This window comes from Castor canadensis, chromosome 13 (genome assembly GCF_047511655.1).
Source record: "Castor canadensis chromosome 13, mCasCan1.hap1v2, whole genome shotgun sequence".
Classification (NCBI taxonomy): domain Eukaryota; kingdom Metazoa; phylum Chordata; class Mammalia; order Rodentia; family Castoridae; genus Castor; species Castor canadensis.
In genome coordinates this window covers 70,936,801-70,957,568 of record NC_133398.1, presented here as the reverse complement: position 1 = coordinate 70,957,568, position 20,768 = coordinate 70,936,801, and the positions used below count along the sequence as shown (strand labels likewise).

The following is a 20,768-nucleotide window of genomic DNA, read 5'->3' as shown; positions in this document are numbered from 1 at the left end:
GAACCAGATGTGACAGCCAAAGCATCCACATCAGTGCCTGGCCCATATACAGGCTAGCCTATGATAGATGCTGACGAACACAGCTGTGGTTATTGTTGATGGAGCAGGAAGTGTGGCTTGCTACAACAGTAGGTGGAAGTGACCTGAATTCTACTCTCAACAGGCTGACCTTTTGGTAGATAGACAACAGCCTCTCTGGCTTCTGCTCATTTCCCCAGAAAATGAAGTTCACATTATCTTTTCTGATGGAAGCTAGATAAAAAGAGATGGAGAATGCCAGAGTCCTTGGTTCTTTGAGTGAAAGCCACTCTACACCTCTTAAATCAGAGGTGACACTGCTCTGCATCAGTGAGACACTTGGCCTAGTAAAACTGGCCTCGCTTTCTGTTTGTGTGCACAGGTCTCCATATCCACTTAGAGGAAATACAATCAGATTGTAGTTGGACAAGACAATGCTGAAAACAGAGGGAACAGACATCACAGAACTTGAAACACATTCCTTAAGCGTGTATCAGTTTCTAAAGGAGTACAAGGACACACATTGAGCAGGACTGAGCTGCAGAAGCAAAGTGAAAAGAAACAACTTCTGCCTGAGGCTCATGAAGGAGGCAGCTCAACAAGGACAGTCATCAGTACCAAGTACCAAAAAGATGGAAACAAGCCCTGACAGGAAGAGGGTTTCTTCGTTGAAATAAAAAGACATTTGTGGAATTGATGGTTACATTATAGGAGTATGGTTTTGTCATAGGAACATGTTTTCATGTTCTTGGCCTTTCAAACTAGGCTACATAACCTTAAGGGTTATAAATAATTGACCTTTCCTAGTCGTTAAGGTTGTGCTAGACTGTCTATCTACAAATTTAGTCCTGGAAAAATAAAGTTAGAACTTTCTTCACTTCATCCAGGGGTTATTTTAAATCTCTCAGCTCCACTAAGATAGTTGTGTGAAGAAAACAGTCTCATGCTGCTGAGTGATACTGTGGTAGGGTTACTATGGAGATGCAAGGGGAAACTGGTTTTCTTGTTTTCCTTTTTGTTAATTGACTTGAAAAGCTGGAATAGGTCTTCAAGGGTCTTGGGAACACTTTTCTGGGTGATTTTCTACACTTCTGGTAATTTTCCAGGAGTGGGAGGGAACCATAGAGACTAGCTATCCCTATAACTGCATCCTAGTTCATTTCACATTAGAAGATTGGTCTGAAAGGAAAGCCATCCTGCTAAGCAGAGGTGGAAATAACAATCCCAACAGTCATCTATAGAAGCCTTCTAAATGTTAATGTGCACAAAAATCACCAACAGAGCTTGTTAAAATGAGGTTCTGCATTTCCAAAAGCAATCTGCTGATGCTGATGCTGGTCTAAGAATGACCCTCTGCAAGAGTTCAAAGTAGTGCTAGAGCAGGACAGAACATTCTTGCTTTATAACATTCCCTCAAGTGTTCTCCGTTAAAAGGAAAGTGAATTCATAATAACTGCAAGTTCTGAGGAACGTTGTATGAAACATGAGCTGGAGTCAGCAGCATGATTTGCCAGTATAGAAATCTGCACGTAGTCAAGCACAGCCTGAATGTGCAGCTGGGAGTCTTGCTACTATCTCCTCAAAGCAGCGTTGTGGTTTGGGACCACCACTGACCATCTTAGCTAACTCCTGAGGATGTAGCTAAAAGCAAATAAAGACCAGAGTAACAACAGGCTTGTTGCTGCATAGGGGTTGTGGGACTTCCTTGGTAAGTGGATTTGAGGGTCACTGTTAAGGCATCTGAAAAGCAGTAATAGTACCTTCTCATGCACTCCTGGACGCCCCACCCAGCCTGAACACCCCAGCTCAGGGCTCTGTTATTTGCTTCCCACATTCATACTTTTCTTTTTTGTCCCCTTTACCCCATTCCTCGTGACATAAGTACAGTGTTGCTCAGCTGAACAGCATTGGTAAGTAACTCCTTTAAGTAGAAAACAGAAATCCTCCAACAAGAAACCAAACATCTGAAAAAAGGATTTAATTTCATGAGCACAAATATAATTTAAGACACTTTTCTTTCATGTTTGGTTGGGAACAAAAGCTGGGGAGTTCAATCTCAGAAGGCTAACTTGGAGATTTTCAGAGATATTTGATATGTTTTTGGTAAAACTTTGAAATTCATCTACACAATTACACAAATACAGACATAATTTTAACATTTGACAGAATAAACTGCTTAGCCAAACTCATTGTTTATGCATCTATCACTGAGTATAAATAGAAATTGTGCAGAATGGGTCAGAAATTCATAATGCAAGGGTGAACATATTATAGTGTTTGGGTCAAATTCAGGTCTCCACTTGGTTTGGGTACAGCCTATGAAGGATTTTTAATAATTTTTTTTATATCAGAAGATTCTGTGACATATTAAAATTATCTGAAATTTAAATTTCAGTTCCTACAAATACAGTTTTATTGGACAATAGCCTCACTAATTTGTTCATGTATTATCTGCTGCTTTTGTGCTATGACAGCAGTGGAGAATTTGCACCCCAGACCATCTGCATAACGTTATGAATTAAACTTTGTTCCCCAACCCCTCATCAACATTTTTATGTTGAACTCCTAACTGCTAATACCTCAGAATATGACCCTATTTGGAGACAGGGTCTTTACAAATGTAGTCAAGTTAAAAGAAGACTATTAAGGAGGTCCCTAATCCCATATGACTTCTGCTATAGTTTAGTTCTGAAATGTCCCCCAGTGGCCCATGTGCTTTGGTTTGGTCTCTAGCCTGTATTGTTGTTGGTATTACTGGAAGGTGTAGAGCCTTTAGGAGGCAGGTTCTAGTGGGAGGAAATTATATCACTAAAGGCATGCCCTTCAAGGGAATACTGGGACCCCAGCCCCATCTCCTATCTTTATTTGCTTTCTGGCCACCATGAGTTGAACAGCTTTGCTCTGTCACTTACTCCCTGCCATGATGTGTTGCCTTGGCACAAGCTCAAAAGCAATGGGGGCAACCAACCACAGGACCAAAATCTTTGAAACTGTGAGCCTAAGCAAATCTTCGCTCCTTATAAATTTGTATTTTGTCACAGAGATGGAAAGCTGATTTATTCATTTAGTGTTCTTACAAAAAGGAGAAATTTGAACCTAGAAACACACATAGATGGAAGACATTATGAAGACACAGAAGAGAAGATAGCCATGTATAAACCAAGGAGAGATGCCTGGAACAGATCCTTTCCTCATGGCCCTTAGAGGAAACGACCCTTTGACACCTTGATCTTGGACTTCTATCTAGATCCTATGAAATAATACATTTCTGTTGTTTAAACCATTCAGGCTGTAGTGCTTTGTTTGTATTAGCAAACTAATACAGGTAGCAAAGCTTACTCTACTTACTATTTGGACGTTAAAGAAAAAGTTTGCCAACTCCTCCAAGGGACCTATTTTCATGTTCACTTTGAAGCTTCTAAGCACATGATTTTGACCACCAGCAGAAACTTCAGAAACCTTTGTTCAATGAACCCACCCTTCATCTCATAACCACTTTAGTGTTTAAATAAAGATTCTCTGGTATATGAGATTGGAACAACCTAAAATAGCACATTATCATGGGTAAAATGGGATAATTGAATGGGTTCAACTCAGTATATCTTGCTCCAAGCCAGGAAGGCAGAGAATTTGTTACATGTACTCCATGGATATAAGGGCCCTAAAGAACGAGAGCAGTGGGAAGAGGGCAGAATGAAAAGACAGGTTGAGAATCAAGTTCATTTTGAATCTTTCAGCACAGTAAGGTATATCTAGATTGCCAGAGCATAAGGGCTCTGGCAGCTGCCTTGTAAGACCCAGGTTTTTAGAAGCTGTCAGTTCTGTTGGGGAGCCTTCCATAGTTCTAGTTAGATGTTAATGGGAGAAGAAAAGACAAGTTAATTTCATTTGAAAACAAATTGCTGGCTAATCTGAGAAACTTTTATCCTTGAGTGAACAGGAAATGGTTTACATTTTTATTAATAAAATTAAGGTCAGAAACAATAATACTAATGAGATCTAACATTCATTAAACATTTATGTTCATGAGCCAGGCATTGAGCAAAACTCATTACATGAATAATCTGACTTAATCATTACAACTAGCAATAAAATAAAAGATAGTTCTATCTCCATTTGACTGATAGAATAATGGAAGTTTAGACAAGTTAAGAACTGGGAAATGGCAAAAACAGAGCACAAAACCAAAGACATCTAATTCCAAAGCCCAACCTTTGCCCAGAGGCTAGCAATATAGCACTGATAGTATTTGAAAAAACAAAATCATATTGGGGTTTCCCTCCCTCCCCCAAATTTTAGCCACCTGGAAACTTGACAGTGGTTTTATCATTGCTTTCTGCATTAAGCATGACTGTTTATTCTGATGTCTTGACATATTGGGACCTTGCTGACACTGGAGAGACTGCCTTCCTGGATTAGCTGATTCTTACAATAGCAAACAGTTTATAGGAGAGTATCTTTCAAATGCAAACCAATCTTGTTCATTATCAGAGCTCTCACAGCAGTCTTACACTTGGGCCACAATTTTCCTATCTTATTCCTCCCTACATACACCACGGTGAAGTACCAGAGAATTGGGCAGTCTCTGTTCCTTAAAACCAATCCTGAATCTGCTTGTCCTGCCTCACCTAGCTTTTCCCACAGAAACTACAATAAAGGCCTAAGTTTCCCACTCACCCCTTCTGCCTCCTGGCTGTCCCTGATGCCTCCCCCTGCGGCCTGGTGGAGCATGCTGTATACCTCCTCTTGGGAACTGTGAGTAGCAACTATCTTTTCAGTGGCAGTTGTCTCCTGATTAGTTGGAGACAACAAATTGTCGATTTGTTGGAATCCCCATTTTAAGTCAACCTTCACAGCCTCATCTACTTCCAGCCCTAAATCATAAAGTTCGGAGTACCCAGGCCCAAGATGACCAAACAGTAGCTCACATGAGGATTCCTACCAACAGAAATGCTCAGAAATGAGATACCAAAAAGGAACATAAAGCCAGAATTTCAGAAGTCTTTAACTGTTTTCCCTCCTCCCCTAAACCTAAGCATTCTGATACTGAAATGCTGCCCTCTTGGAGTTTGTGCCATCTCTGGGAGGCAAAAACAAAGGATGGGGAACTCCCTTATCTGCATCCTGCATAGGAATTCTCAATCTGGGACTAGGGCATCAAAGTTAAAATTAATCAAAGTAAGACTACTACATTCCTTCCCTTGACAGCCAGATGCTGTGTTACCCATGTGAATGAAGCTGGACTGTGTGGGAGCCCAGCAAGGCCTCCTCCAGATTGCCTATATTAGTCCAGTGCTTCTTCTGAAAGTCATAGCCAGTGAACAGGTTTCCTGTCAGTTTTAATTGGCTAAGACATACTCTTGTTTATGAGAAAAGCAAATGATTGACTCTACACCAAAGAAAGGCACTGCTTCAAAGAAAGCCTGGATCACCACCAATCTATGAGACTTGAGGAGCCTTCTGCTGAAAGGCATTGAAACTCGGGTGGAACAAAGAGGATGCTGGAAAACCTAGACTGTGCTAGACACAGCTTGTCAGACCCATTCATCTGGCAAGAGGAGTTGTGACCAATGGTGCTCTGTACTTGTGTGATCAATGCAAAATTCATTCATGCTCTCTTTTCAGGCTGGGTAAACAAGATCCAGAAAGACTTGGTGATATGTGGACAGAAACAGTACTGGGTTAACCAAGAGCTAGTTAAGCATGTATTTCAGACACAGCAAAGCCGAGCCTCCAAAAAAAATTTTTTTTGGTAAGAAATTATCAGAAGTTGATACTCAATATTTTAGAAAATTGGAACAGCATCACAATCAAACTTTTGTTAGATTTCCTTACATTTATTTTTAAAGTTACTTTTGCTTTTATTTTTAATTACATATGGGTAAGTAGGAAGAAGAAATAGAATTTTGTGAGGTTTAGATTAAAACTTAATCTAAATTTTACCCAAAGCCAGAATCAACGTACAAGTTTTTGCTGTTCAATCAGTGATCTGTTCTTAAGACCACTAGTCTTATTGGATAAGTTGGCAATGCCAAGGTATTGTTACAAAATTTGTAATAAGAGTCTCTTTTGAATATACTACCATAAAAGAGGTTTTGAGATGAGCTCCATCAGCAGGATCAACATGAGTGGTCTGCAGTGGCAGTCTCCCCCTTTCCCATAGGTCTTAGACAGTACACACTGTGAGTAGACAGGGCTGTCACATACTCAGTACCTTGAAGGGAGTTCTGGTCACAATGGTTGACTGGGGAAAAGGTATATTATCTTCAAAACTCTAAACAACCCTGGTCTGCAACAGACACCATTCCTTGGGAACCTTCTGTCAAATTCTGAAACCAAGGGACTTTGTCATATATCAGAATTTGGCAGAAGTTTGCAATGTCTAGTAATGGCAAAGTGGGAGACCAGATTTCAATATCTAAGTGAGAAAAAGGACTGTTGATCTGCATTTTTTTCAAGGAAGTAATTCACCTTCATCAATGAATAGAAAACCAGCTTATTTTTGCAAAGTTTGATCTTGCAAAAACACAACTACACTAAGTTCCAATCTACACCACTAGAGGGAACTCTAATCCACCTGACTAGAATGTATTTGTTTTTTTTCTTTTTTTGTTTTTTTCCTTTTTTAATTTCCTTTATTCATATGTGCATACAATAATTGGGTCATTACTCCCCCCTCCCCTCCCTTTCCCCCCAACCCGTACTATCTCCCCCCACCCTCCTCGCTTTCCAAGCAGATACTGTTTTGCCCTTGTCTCTAATTTTGTTAAAGAGAGTATAAACATTAATGAGGAGGACCAGGGGGTTTTGCTAGTTGAGGTAAGGATAGCTATGTAGGGAGATTCCTAGTTTTGCTTCCATGTACATATGTGTTACTTTCTAAATTGATTCTTCTTGAACTAACCTTTTCTGTAGTTCCTAGTCTCCTTCTCCTATTGGCCTCTGTTGCTTTCAAGTTTCTGCATTAGTTCCTTTGCATTGAAGACATCAAATGCTATCTTTTTTTGGGGGGGAGTTACCTACCTATCCTCTTACCTCCCTTGTGTGCACTTGCCTTATCATGTGATCAAAGTCCAATCCCCTTGTTGTGTTTGAAAAAATTATAATCACAGAACCAATGTTTTAAGGTTGAAAAATACTTTGAGGCATTATCTTGTTCAGTACTTTGTCCCCTGGCCCATATTTAAAAATTATTTGAATCTATGTGGCCATAGAGACTTCTAGAAAAGCACAACCAACTATCCTAACAGAGCAAGAGTCCTCACAATTGAGAAATTGTCCTAATAGTCAGTCTGAATCCTTTCCAGTTCAGCTTGAGTTTATTTCCTCAAATTACATATTCATTAGCTACGGAGAACAGCTGGTCATCTTTCTCATATTATTTTTAAATTCCTGAAGACCTCAAGGTCATGCCTCTCTTCCAGACAAAATGAGCCAGTTCCTTAACTTGGCCATAGAGTTTATAGCTCAAACCTTTCACCATGTGTTTCTTTTCTAAACTCTCTCTGTATCACTCCCGCTTTCCCCCATAGTTCCAAATCGCAGCAATACAGACTAATTCTAAGGAGAAAAAGAAGTATTTCCTCATGGTTTTCCTTGCACATATGACTATTAAGACATCCCTATGCAGGTTTTCTTTTCATATAACAATATTTTGGTATACATTTATTTAGTATGATTCCAAAATCATGTTATCTCTCTCTCTCTCTCTCTCTCTCTCACACACAGACATACTTATACACACACATGTATATATATATAGACACATATATATACAAATTTTCAGCTTGTCATGAAAATGGAATGTCCAAATGAGTGCCAATGTCACTTCTGAATTCCATAATATTTCTAGCTCTAGCACATCACAAATATTATTTCAATTTCTAATTCCATTATCTAAATTTTTGACCAATCATTCCAGATCCCTACTAATATAGAACATAGCCAGTATGTATTTAGAACATCATTCTCTTAATGATGTTTTAAAATCGATTCATTGCTAATTCAAATTAAGGGACAGAAAACTTATTATTTACTGACTTTTACACGTGTGGAATAAAAAAAAAAAAATACATTGGGTTTTTTGTCTCCAGGTCCTGGCAGAGACCTTCTGCCAGTTCCTGGCTTAGAACTTCCTGAGTGGTGTTTTTTGTTACTTGTATTCTGACCATACCTGACATTATGCTAATGAGGTGACTCTTGGTGGAGGCTTCAGTTCAGGACATGGCTACCAAAGGTGCCTACCTAGGTGGTTAGAGAGTTGGAAACTTGAGCGCCACTCCTGACCTCCAGGAGGGGGAGGTGGGGAAAGATGGAGAGGAGGGGGAGGAGGGGAAGGAGGATGAGGAGGAGGGGAAAGAGGAAGAGTTCAAGAACCAAGGGCCAATGATTTGGTCAACCATACTTGACTAATGACACCTCCATAAAAACCCCTAAATGAGGTTTCGAGAACTTCCTGGTAGGTGAACACATTAAAGTGCTTGGAGGGTGTGGAGCCCAGAGCAGGCATGGAGCTCCACACACCCCTATACCTTGCCTCATGCATCTCTTCCATTTGGCTATTCCTGAACTGTGTCCTTTATAATCAGCAATAGAAAGTAAAGCCCTTTCCTAAGTTCTGGTGAGTCATTCTAGCGAATCATTGAACCTAAAGGAGGGTCATGGGAGCCCCTGAATTTGAAGTCAGCCTGGAAGAAATGTGAGAAGCCCAAGCACCTCATTTGTAGCTGGCATAGGAAATAGGGACAGTCTTGTGGGACTGAGCCCTTATTTGTGAGGTCTCAGCTAATTTCAGATAGTGTCAGAATGAACTGGACTGAACTGGACTGAATGGAACTGAACTGAATTGTTGGGTATCCAGTTGATATCCGAGGCTCAGATAATTAGCTGATGGAGCCTTAGACTGAGTATAGGTAGAAGAAGTCTCCCCTCTGGACCTTAGCCAGTAGTGTAGAGACCAGAGTTGCTTTAAGAAAGGCCTAGTTTGACTCTCCAATCTAGAAATCATCTGTTCTATGGATCTGAATAGCTTCCTGACTCAGTTTCCTTTCCTATAAAACAGGATATAATCTTTCTTTATGGGCCCTGGAATGGTGAATTAGAAAATAGATGTATGTGAAATACCTAGAATAAAATCCAGTGTATTATAGATATTGTCAAAATGGTATTCAATCCCTCCATGATAGGAGGAAGCCTAATGGGAGTGCTAAGGTTCATACTGAGTATAGAATATATCAGTTTCTCATGTGACATTAAGTGGTCTGGGATATTCCAAAATAATCAATACTTAATAGTTCATTAACTTGGCAAAACTTCATTGGGCATTCGCAATCTACCAGATGCAATCATGTACAACTGGGGATACAATGACTAAAACTGACAAAATCTTAACCTCTTAAAATGCTGGTTAGAGACATGTATCAAATCAATGAGCGTGTGTGTGTGTGTGTGTGTTATGAGGAGAAATGCTACAGAGAAAAGTAAAACAGGGCAAAAGAGATAAGAAGTGCCTGGGTGTGAGGGCCATTTTATACATGGTGGCCAGGGAATCCCCTACTGAGAAGTGAGGGGACAGCCATACAGATATCAGAAGGAAAAAGCATTCTAGGCAGAGGGAACAGCTATTACAAATGCCACACAAGGCACAGTGTGTGACATGTTTACAGAACAATGACTGGACTGGAGAAGCAGGAAGAGTGGGGGTAGATGAGGTCAGAAGGAGGAAGGGTCATTTTTAGTATGGTATTCAAGGAAATAGTAAGGGTTTTGTCTCTTCTCTAAGTGAGATGATCAATTAAAGGATCTTACTGGTGCAATGAGGTGTCCTAACATGTTTTAAAAGCATCACTCTGGTTGCTGTGCTGAGAAAGGGCTTGTGGAGTGGCCCAAGGAATGAGCAAATATGGCAGAAGGATACAGTTGGGAGATTACTGTAGTGATTCAGATACAACAGTGGTTTAGCCCTGGGTGGAAATGGTAGAGGTGGTGAGACAGTGTGAGGTTCTAGATGTGTTTAGAAGGTCTCGTTGATGGGATCTGCTGTGGAATTGGAAGTAGAGTATGAGAGAACACTGTCAAGGGTGAATTTGGCTGAACTAATCAGAAGACTGGAAATTGCTGTATTTTGAAATGGAGACAATTGAATGAAGTAGGATACTGGTTTGCTGGGGGAAGAGGGCATGCAGGAGGCTGGCAGGGGTTCATATGTCGAGGTGGTGATGCCTGTAAGACAAACAAGTAGAGTAAAATAGGCAATGGAAATCAAAGTCTAGGGGACAGAGACCAATGGTGATAGCACTAGAAATAGGTGTTGCCTACTTTACAGTTTTAAAGACTTCAAGGCCCTGATGCTGGGCCTGCACAATTCATCTAATTCTTTGCTATATAAAATGTGGTTCCTTGGCTCTGAGAACAGCAGCACTATCTTCTGGCAACTTGTTAGAAATGCAGAATCAGACTGGGGGCAGAGCACTTGCCCAGCATGTGACTTTGATCGCCATCACAAAGAAGAAGAAGGCAGTAGAAGGTAGAGGGGAGGAGGAGGAGAGAAAAAGAAAGAAGGCTGAAAGAAAGAAATATAGAATCTCTAGCCCCCAGTTTTTAACAAGATTCCCAGGTGACTAGCATGTAATTAAAGTTTTAGAAGTCCTGTTCTAATTAGAATCATTTGGGTAAAACTATAAGCCCCACCTCAGAACAATTAAAGTGGAATCTGAGAGTGGGCCCAGGCCCGGAAATGTCTACCAATTTCTCCGGGTGGTCCTGATGTGTAGTCTGACTGAGAACTTTCATATAACTCTTACTCCTGGTTTAGTCCCTTTTCTTGCAATCCCATCCCTAAAGAGACGTGCAGTTCTATGAGAGGAGGAAAATATGTAACTAAATTAACCGTATCTCTGGTTTATTGGGGACAGTTTCAACACAAATATTAATAATACCCCTTTTCACTTCCCAAAGTGTCCTGGTTTGTATGTTTCCCCTATGTAAAACAAATTGGCTGTATACTTTCTATTTCCAGATTATAAATTTATAATAAGAACAGGTAGAATACAATGGCAGATGGCCTTTGGTTTGACAGATGCATTAAATATGGACAGACTCCTGGTGCTCCGATATTAGTCCTTAGAGTCTTCTAGGTACAGCTTCTCAGAAATCCATAAATTCATCAGGCAGGTTGAGGAGAATCAGGCTCCTCCCAAGGACTGGGGTGAAATGGGGTGCGGGGTGTGGTTATATTCTACAATAAAAATATCAAAGCCAACTGTTCATAGGCCCCCAGCTGATTCTCAGTGATTATTCTACCCCACAACAAAACTTTTCCTTTTGGATCTTCTATTGCTCATTAGCTACTCCACCCATGGGCTCAGAGGGACAAGGGAGGAAGGCAAATAAAAAGCTAATTTAGAGTTCTGCTAATAAGTTAGGAAGGACAGAAGATGGAAACAATTGTACCGTGTCTAGTTACCTGTGAATTAAAAAACCCTTTTGGCTCAACCCTTTTTCAAATTATTACCAGCTGGTTTGAGAGATCATTGAAGGCCTAATTATTGCCAGTAAAATTAAAGTAATTCTGTGCTTTTAAAACTTTTTCAGCCATCAGCCTTTGGGTATTTTTCCTCCTGATAGACTAAGGACACAGAAGGAGGGCAAGGCCTTACCCTCAATGTCCTCCTCTTGTCCTTCCTCCACTTCCCTCCAACTCATGAGTAAATGTAGATAGAACGGTTTACAATATTTTTATGTAAGTAAGAAATAACTTGATAGTAACTTAAAACAAATGGCATAATCACTTAATAAAATGACACAACTGAGACACATGTGGGGTAGAGATTCCCATACACATTCACTATGTCATAAGGTTTCCTGGTTGAAAACTTCCACAAGGTAACCAGTGTAAATGCTCTGTTCACATGAATTTAACATGAAAAAGAAATGATCTATGGGCAAAGTAAAATAGCCAGATAGTGATAAACCAGTTGAAAGGAACTCTGTCCTCTTGCAAAGTAACTAGAATATAGATGGCTACTGAGTTAGGGTGGGTGAAATATTAAGAACTACCTGTTGAAGTGGAAGAAGCTTATCAATGGAATCTCTGCAGATTAAGAGTTAGTGAATGGGTGCCTGAGTGTGCGGTATGCGTGGGAATCTTGTCTGCTTGCTGGACAGCAAATAAGAACAAGTTAAAAAAGCAACATGGACTAGTCTTTGCCTGTTAGGCTCTGGATCAGTATTAACACCAGTATGCTGGGAAGCATGGCTTATCCTTGATCTCTGTTAACAGTTAACCACAGTTTTTTCCTCCCAGCACTCTTGAAGGCAGGCAGCTGGCAATGGTAAACAATACTTGTAAGAAGCCTCCAAATGCTCCAAGATAAGTATCTACATAGAGCAAGGCAATAATTAACACAGATATGCCCACTATACCTTCTCCATTCCTTTCGGGGTTTAGATTTCTTTTAAATTTTTATTTTATTTTTATATCTTTACCTAAATGTATTATGCAGTAGGGCTTAGGATTTTGAGTCAATGATATGTGCTATTTTAATAAGGAGTTCTACTTTTAGTGTAAAATGTTTATCTAGATCATGTACTAAATACTCTGAACCCACCCAGGCAGGTCTGGAACAAAAACTCTCACTCATGATTCGAAAAGAAGAGAGTATCAACGATGAGAAAAGAGAGAAACATCAATGAAGGGATTTCAGCTAGTCAAACTGGTGAACTCTTTACACCAACAGCGTGGAAAATATGCAGCATGGGGCCTAAAGCAAGTGCTATTTATGTTTTCTTTACCCACATAACCTTCTAAAAGCAGCCTTAGGGAGGTTTTTGGCTTCAAAGAAAGCCTTTAAAAAAACAAAAAAGTACCACTTTGCTTTGTGGGCCACTGCAGAGAGAGATTTGTTTGTGTGTATAGTTGTTTTCACACTTGGCCTAATGGCCTGGGCTTAGTCCAGGGAGGAAGGTAAATAAAAATAAGCAAGTATTATAATCACTTACCCTGTGCAAAGAGGGAAAAGAATGTTGCAGAAAAAAAAAATAGCCTCAAGTCAGAGTGAGTCAGAGCTGGGGAGGCCAGGAATATCATTCCTCACCCAGTACGTAGCTCTGGACTTTCAGGACTCCTTTCCTAATAGGGGACATAGAAGGAGTTTTATTCGGAAAGAGGGAGTAATACTCTATCTAGTTCTTGCATGACTTGGTACTATCTTGGGCAAAATGTGCTCACCAACAAATTATTAGTGTTGTCCAACTCCTGCATGGGAGCCTATGATCCTGAGATGCAGGGCCAAGCCTTGAATGTGGGCCCTCTGTTCTGCCTACACATCCTCCTGATGACGCTGAGAACAGTTTTCAGGCCTTTCCTTCCCGCTCTGTGCTGATTTTACTCCACACAGGTATTTTGGTCATAGGATCAGGCATAAGAATCCAAATCACCGTAATTACAAAGTTCTTGGAGATTCTCCAAAGAAAGATCCCATGAAGAAACGAACTAAACTACTGACAAAAGAGAGAAAACCCTTCCTAGTGTCTTACTCCATCCAGTGCAAATTATAGTGGGAAATTGTGAGTGACTCTACACTGAGAAGTAGTGAGCTTTTCTACTTCTCTACTTTTCCACAAAGAAGTGTTGCAGATGTATCGGTGCAAGGAAGTATCTCACTGGGAAGAACCCAGATTGAAGCAAAGACCAAGGAGCCAAGCTCAACGAACAGTGCAGCAGGATGTACCTGACACCAGACTGGGTTCTTTCTGGTACCAATGGAGCTTTAACAAATATAGGAATGGGGAGGCTTCTGGTTGAGCTATTTATGATTATTGCCACAGTCCTGGAGAGGAAGCCCAGAGTGGTATCTGTATCTGTACTTCATGAGATACAAGAAAGGTCATGGTCCAACCCAGTCTTCCAAACCCCTGGAGATTCATAGCTTACATGAGAACAATCAAGGGTCTGAAGAGTTTGGCTTTAACTTGAAATTTTCTTAACTTGCCCATCCAAAGTGCCTTTTCTGAGTATCACCCCAATGAAACTGCAGAGGTAAGTTGTTTGTTAATGCTGGTCTGAACTCTTTATAGATGCTAGGGCAGTTTTTATTCTCTTTCAAACATTGCAATGAATGAATTAAATTTGTTGAAGTCATACTAAGCTTGCCTTCAGCTGAAGCTATCCACTACAGGTCCACGGGAGCTCTCTAAAGTTTCCACGAGTGAGTAGGAGACACACATTGCCAAGAGCACAACGCTGCTTCTGTACCTGAGGTTCCTGATTATGACCGCTGGGATCCCGCTCATAGCTCTCCGCATACAGTCTGATGGTGGCCCTGACGCCACTGGAGGAACTGAGTCGGAAGATGAGCCGTGATGCATCCGAGAAAATGATCCTCAGGCCCTGGGAGCAGGAACATCCAGAAAGGGCCAGTGAACAAATGAATACACAGGCACTATTAAGTAATACTTACTATGGAAGTCAAAATGGTTCTGTGACCTAAAATCCATGAGAGTCACAACAATTTATTATTATTTCTGGACGCTCACCCAAGCAGGACAGTGTGGTAAACCTAAAAGCTCCTTGAGGTATCTTATCTGTCTCTTTATTCTATTTCGGTTGCTTTGTGGTTAATGTTGGCGGGGGTTAGGCGTAAAACTATCAACAGATGCTCAAGTTTTCTTGGTCTGATGCCATGAGAATCAGACAACAGAAGTAATAAAGATAAGATGGTGTTTAGAAAATATTTCCAGGGCCAAAGTTCATTCCTTATAAATCTGCTGGATGTGATAGAAGTGAGAAATTTATTTATTGCATAGGAAAAAATGTTTTGTTTTTGAGTCAAGGTCTTGGTCTTGGCTTTTCCTGAACTTAAAATCCTCCTGCCTCTGCCTCCTGAGTCTGAGGATTAAAGGTGAGTGAAAAATATCCATTTTAGGGTTACCCCCACATAATGTTAGACTTTGCTTGAAGTTCACCAACCCCCCATTCCCATATTCTTCTGGTAGCAATAGAACCAAATAACAAAATGCTCAGGCTGAGGGTTGTTGAAACATCCTCATTCTTTGACTCTCTCCTTCCTTCTCACCTGCAAGTCCTGGCCACGAGGGTTGGGTGGGAGCAGAGCTGTGGCCACACTTAACTAATGCTGCCCAAGATTAATTCATTTTAGGTCCAGAGGGTCCCTAACTCGCTGTATTTCCTCTTATTAGTGGCAGGGATGTTTAAAAATTATGACTACAAGATCATACTGTGATTTTTGCTGAAGGAAATTTGTCCTTCTAAGGCAGCTGATAAAGTAAATCTTGTCAATAAGAACATAGGCAGGAGCCAGAGGAAGAAAGAGGAAGAAACAAAATGTCTAGTGTGTTGCTACTTCTTAAAAAATAGCTATTTCAGGTGATTTAGATAGCAGACATTTTCCCTAAGCAATTTAAACTTGAAATTTCTCTGGCCCCAAATTCTGCTTATTAAGAATAAGCCATTATTAAAATTGTATCATACCTCATACATAAATCTGACTGCCAGCTCCTTACCTCTACCCCCACCTGGCAATATCTGATAGAGAAAGACACTATCATTCTATCTGAATAGTTTTCTGTTTTTCTAAATTTTGTAGGCATATTCTGTCCCAATTTCCAAATAAATGATGGTAGTTGCTTTCAAAGTGGCTCAACAATGGTAGCCATCTCCTTTACTGGCAACTGATTACTCTACTGGCTTTGCAAATGGCCAGAGCTAGGTAATTGCCATTGAGCAAATATATTATTTGCCCTCCATAGCCTGGAGTACTATATTACAATAATGAAAAATTGGCTTCTTACCGACCTTTGGCTGCTAGAGAGGGGAATGTCAATAAAATTTCAAATGAAGCAAATCAATAAATTACCTAGTATTCAGAAAGTATCATATGCTAAGTGAGGTTCAAACTAACAGAGTCCCAAAAGTTCCAAAACTGTGTTCCCAGCAAAGTTTTTACAAACTCTTTGGAAACTGTATTTCAATTGTCAGTATATGGAACACACCAACATGTAACTCATTGCTTAGGACTATGGATTGCTTATCTATAAATTGGCTGAAGCAATTCTCAGGCTGAAGCCCTAACACACCTGTTGTTGCAGATTCCAAATAACTTTGGGCTGCCTTTTCTGCTGATCTCCCAGACTTAACCCTTTCAGGTAGCTTCCATAGTACAATTAACCTCCTAGATTTGTGGATGGCCAGTGGAAGGTTCTTAAGAATTCAGGTTATAACAAACCATCGGCATGTGTTATGTACTCTTAACTAAGCCTTTAAAAATAAAATCATGCTATTTTCCCCTAAGGGTAGCCATAATATTCTTGGTTATTGAGAGTGATACAAGGCCCTGCTTACAAAATCCACTTTTGTAGTCACCATAGGAATATTGCTAGAGACTGTATGAACCTCCCCATGAGCATTTTGCCAAGAGCCAAGTGTTAGAAAAGCCTTTTCTTCCCTGAGGAACTGGTCTTCTTTTTCTTTCTAACAATAAGTGCTTTGTAACTCACCACATTTCCCTTTTCAATATGGCTGCCAGAATACTTAATGCAAATTTGAGGTTCAGTCCAAGTGGGTCCTTATGATTTGCATAACTATGAATTTTTCTTCTTCTGTTCTTGACTCTCTAATTTATATATTCCCTAGTCTTGATTTCTGTTTCTTATTTATATTCTAACAACTTCATTATGTGGTTTTGCTGCCACAAATCCTCTTGAAAAGACAAGGCCCAGAGCAAAGGAATAAAACATGTTTCCATCACAGCCTTAATCCTAAATTGTTGGAATTACAGACTTTTGTCTTTGAGTCCTTCATTAGCTGATAAGCTCTGGGAGGACAGAGCCTTACATACCTTATTCATCTCCATTTTAGCCACATAGCCACGGACAATGCCTGGACCCATCAGACCTCCAGAAGCACTTGAATGTATTTCACTACAACTGTAGTGAGCAGCACTGGAGGCCCCACCCAGCAGACCTTCTAGTGAGGACCCTTTAGTGAGGACCCCAGGTCAAATGAAAACATTCTCACATTCTTCATGGCGAACTGGGGCTAATGCTCAAACCCTGAAGGGCAGTTGTAGAAGATAAAAGGAATCAGTAGAAATCATCCGGATCGTTGTCAGGGCAGCTTCTTTACTGTATGTACTCATCCTTCCTCTCTCATAATGTCCTAAAACAAGTCAGTTTGGGCTAAAAACAATAAAGTGGAACCAGTGTGGCTCCCACTTGCATGCAAACTTTGTTACACAATGGAATTAGCTAGGGGAAGATGGCCTTTAAAAAATGATGCTACTAGGCTCTCACCCCAAGCATTGTGATTTAATTTGTATGGGGAGTCACTTGGGCATTGGGACTTTAAAAGCTCTCCAGGTAATTCTAGTGTTGCAGTCAAACTTGAGAACCAGGGGGGTAGCCTCTTTTCTCTAGGTCTCTTGCCTCATCTTTCAAGCATCTGGGGTGGGTTACATGTCAGTCTTAAGTCCTTGTAAGATGGATGGTTTCATGCATACCTTACCATCTGCAGTCTTAGAAGGGCCATAATACAGGGGGGCTACAACACAGAAGGGTTAGCAAAGCAACATCACACTACTAAGACCTGAAAGTTTCCTACTGGGTCCTTGTCAGCAGCAGAACCATGGCAAGGACCTCCTCTTGAGTCACCCGACATTGTTTTTAGCATAGTCTTCTAAGGAATTCTCAGAGTAGCTAGAAGGAATCTGTAATACCTCTGTAACCACAGCAGCTGTAGTATCTGGAATGTTCTGGATGACACAGCAGCTGTCAGTTCAAAAAAAGTGGGGGAAAGATGCCCTTCTCCATTAGAAGATAAGATTGATTATGGGGTCAGATGGGGAGTATGGAAGGTGTCTTCAGTTCCAGCATTGCATTTGGCTTCCTCTCATTGATGACAGCAGGGTTTTGTACAACCTAGCTTTGTCACAAAGAATGATCGCTACAGGACCTGATAGCCCTGGCTGCATGCAACTATTTCCACACAGAAATCCTTCGGTCTGCTCCCAGCTATCACTACAGCTTTTCTTTTTCTCCTCAGGTTTGTCCCTCTTGGATTCACTGTTCGTGGAAAGTCACTTCGGAAGCGGTCCAGGAATAGCTATCAGATAAACCCAAGCTAAAATTCTCTCTTGGCCCCTTAGCTGGTGGTCTTAAGCAGGTCACTTAAGCTCTCTGAGCCTATGTTTCCTAAAAATCAGATGAAAAAAATAATATAGCCTTGCTCGCTGCATTGCTGGGAACATAAGATCAGAAAATGTATGTGAGAAGTGCTTTGAAAGTGTCAATCTCTATAAAAAATACAGGGACTCTTCCTATGCTACATTTTCAATGAAAAATAGTGCTATGGGCTGGTGGAGTGGCTCAAGCAGTAGAAGTTAGCAAGTATGAGGCCCTGAGTTCAAACATCAGTACCACCAAAACAAAAAAGAAAAAAGAAAAAGAAAAATAGTGCCAGATTTTTGATGCAATGGTGCATAATTATTTTTAAATTAGGCAGGATTCAGATTGACTTTAAGACTTGCCATGCCCTCTGTAATCACTCCTGACCTCACAGATCTCTTACCATTGAACTTCACTATATCTACCCACTGGCTTGTGAAGTAATAAAATACTCCTTCATATTTAGCCATTAGACCCTCAAGGTTCAAGAAAATTCTTATTGTCTCTTTTTATGGAAAAGAAAGGAAGTTTAAAAACTTGCTGGCTGTAACACAGCTTGTCAATAGAGGACCTGAGATTTCCATCTAGGTGTGCTGACACCAGGCTTGGAATTTGCTGTTGACCCACGTGAAGCTGCTGTTGCTCAGACATTGCTCGTCATGTGACATGTTTGGACAATCTCTCATGTGTTTTATAGGGTCCCCAAAGCTGGCTCAGACCTTATATAGAGTAAATGTCTGATAAATGTTTGATAAATGAATGTTGGGAGTTTTCTTGTTTGGGTTTTTTTTTTTTTTAAAGCACTTGTGTAAATCAATGCAGAGAAATCTGCAAGTTGCTAAATCTACTCAGAGCTGCCAGATGTTGGTTTGGAGACTCTAGGACGTGTTGCAGCCAGGCGGGAAGGAGGAGCTGTATGTTACCAACAGTTATTTGGCAGCATCTGACCAAGTCAAATACTGATGTAGGATGAATTCCAGGGGAAAACAGCATATGGCCCTAAAATCTGGTACAAAGTTGTATATACAATCAGTTGGCCACACCAGGCATGTGAACCTGGACACAGGACAGCCTTGGAAGGGAAAGGCTCTGTGAGCCCAACTTGGATATCATCTCCCACAGGAAATCCCGAAGATTTATCTGGAAAGCTTCAAGGTGAAAATATTGCTATGCAACATCTGAACCATATTTTGTAGAAGAAAACATGCATCCCATAAAGCAGGGGATTTGGATGGAACAGACATATCTCTCCACACACACAAAAATATGTAGAATTGCCCATTTTTCTTTGTTTAAGTCATAGAATTAACTGTGAGCAGGAGTTCAAAAGCAGTTGAGCAAAGCAGCAGCTTAGTCCATATGGTGTCTTTGCATGAATTATGAAACAGTATCCCCTTTGGGTAGACAAATTATCTTTTCCTTTTCACTAGCTTGGACTTCAGCTTCACCTCTTCCATTAGGCTAGGTGCCTTCGTGCAATGCAAGGACTACACAGCCATAACTGACTATTCTGCTCTTGGGAGAAAAAGAGCAGGCTCTTTTTTTTAAAGAACCAACCAAGATCTGGAATCATGGCTCAAGTGGCAGAGCACCTGCTTAACAAATGCAAGGATCCTAATACCTCCAAAAACAAACAAATAAACAACAACAAAAAAACCCATCGGTTCTCTTGGGGCCAACAACTACATGAAACTATCTGGGGAAATCAAGGTTAGTGATTTCTTAAATGCTCTGTTAAAACATCTACCTAGCAAAAACAGTATTACATGATAAGAAGGTTGCTCAGAGAGAGACTTAAAAGCTCTTCCTCATTAGAGTCCCACTATCAAATATGGACCAACAGAAGTAGGTCACACTCACTCGATTCCCCTATTTCTTCGGCCAAAATGACATTCCTGTTCACACTACACCAGCCCAGGTCTGTGATATACACTTGACCTAGAGGCAGCCAAGCTTCTTTCCTTAGTTCTGGTGGCAGTTTATTGTTTTTTCCTTCTGTACTTGTGTTTCCTGGTGTTGGTCACCCTCCTCACTATGTAGAGACCTTAGCAATTCAGTAGGAAGTTGCTGATTTCAGAAAGCTCAGATTCTTACTGCATGCCTTATGATGATTCCCCTACTAACATTTTAGAAGAAGACAGTCCTAAAGCAATCAAATTTTGCCGGAGAAGATAACTCAATATAACAAGTTCAGTTAACCAGAAGCAGAGGAATGAGAACTTCTTAATTAACCAGGAACTGTCTCTTTTGCTTTATTTTAAAATCAGCCATTCCAGGTCATTATAAAAACATGGAATATATGTTTGATCCTTCTAGGACAAATAAGAAAACCTCAGGGAAAAAAAATCACTAGAAATAATTATTTTTTAATCCATGTTTCTCAAGATGTCCAACTAAGAGGCATATTTAGCACCATGTAGTGTCTTTACTCATCACAACTACAGTGCTTTAGAATGAACAGCACTGGAGATCATAGCCATACTTACAGTTATCATAACACTTTATAAAAGTAACTATAGGAAACCCTAGCTCTTCATCTGTAAAGCCAAATAACCATATAATCACATTTG

At 40.4% G+C, this 20,768-nt stretch overlaps 1 protein-coding gene across 2 annotated transcripts in view; it reads right to left on the bottom strand.

Annotated features, from left to right (window-relative positions):
* The window catches only part of Pgm5 (phosphoglucomutase 5), a 172,429-nt gene that overhangs the window by 14,989 nt on the left and 136,672 nt on the right, over nt 1–20,768 (bottom strand). For both annotated transcript variants that reach the window (XM_074051978.1, XM_020158600.2), the window contains exon 10: nt 14,273–14,407. In XM_074051978.1, the coding sequence (XP_073908079.1) occupies nt 14,273–14,407 (135 nt within the window). The remainder of the gene's footprint in view (nt 1–14,272; nt 14,408–20,768) is intronic.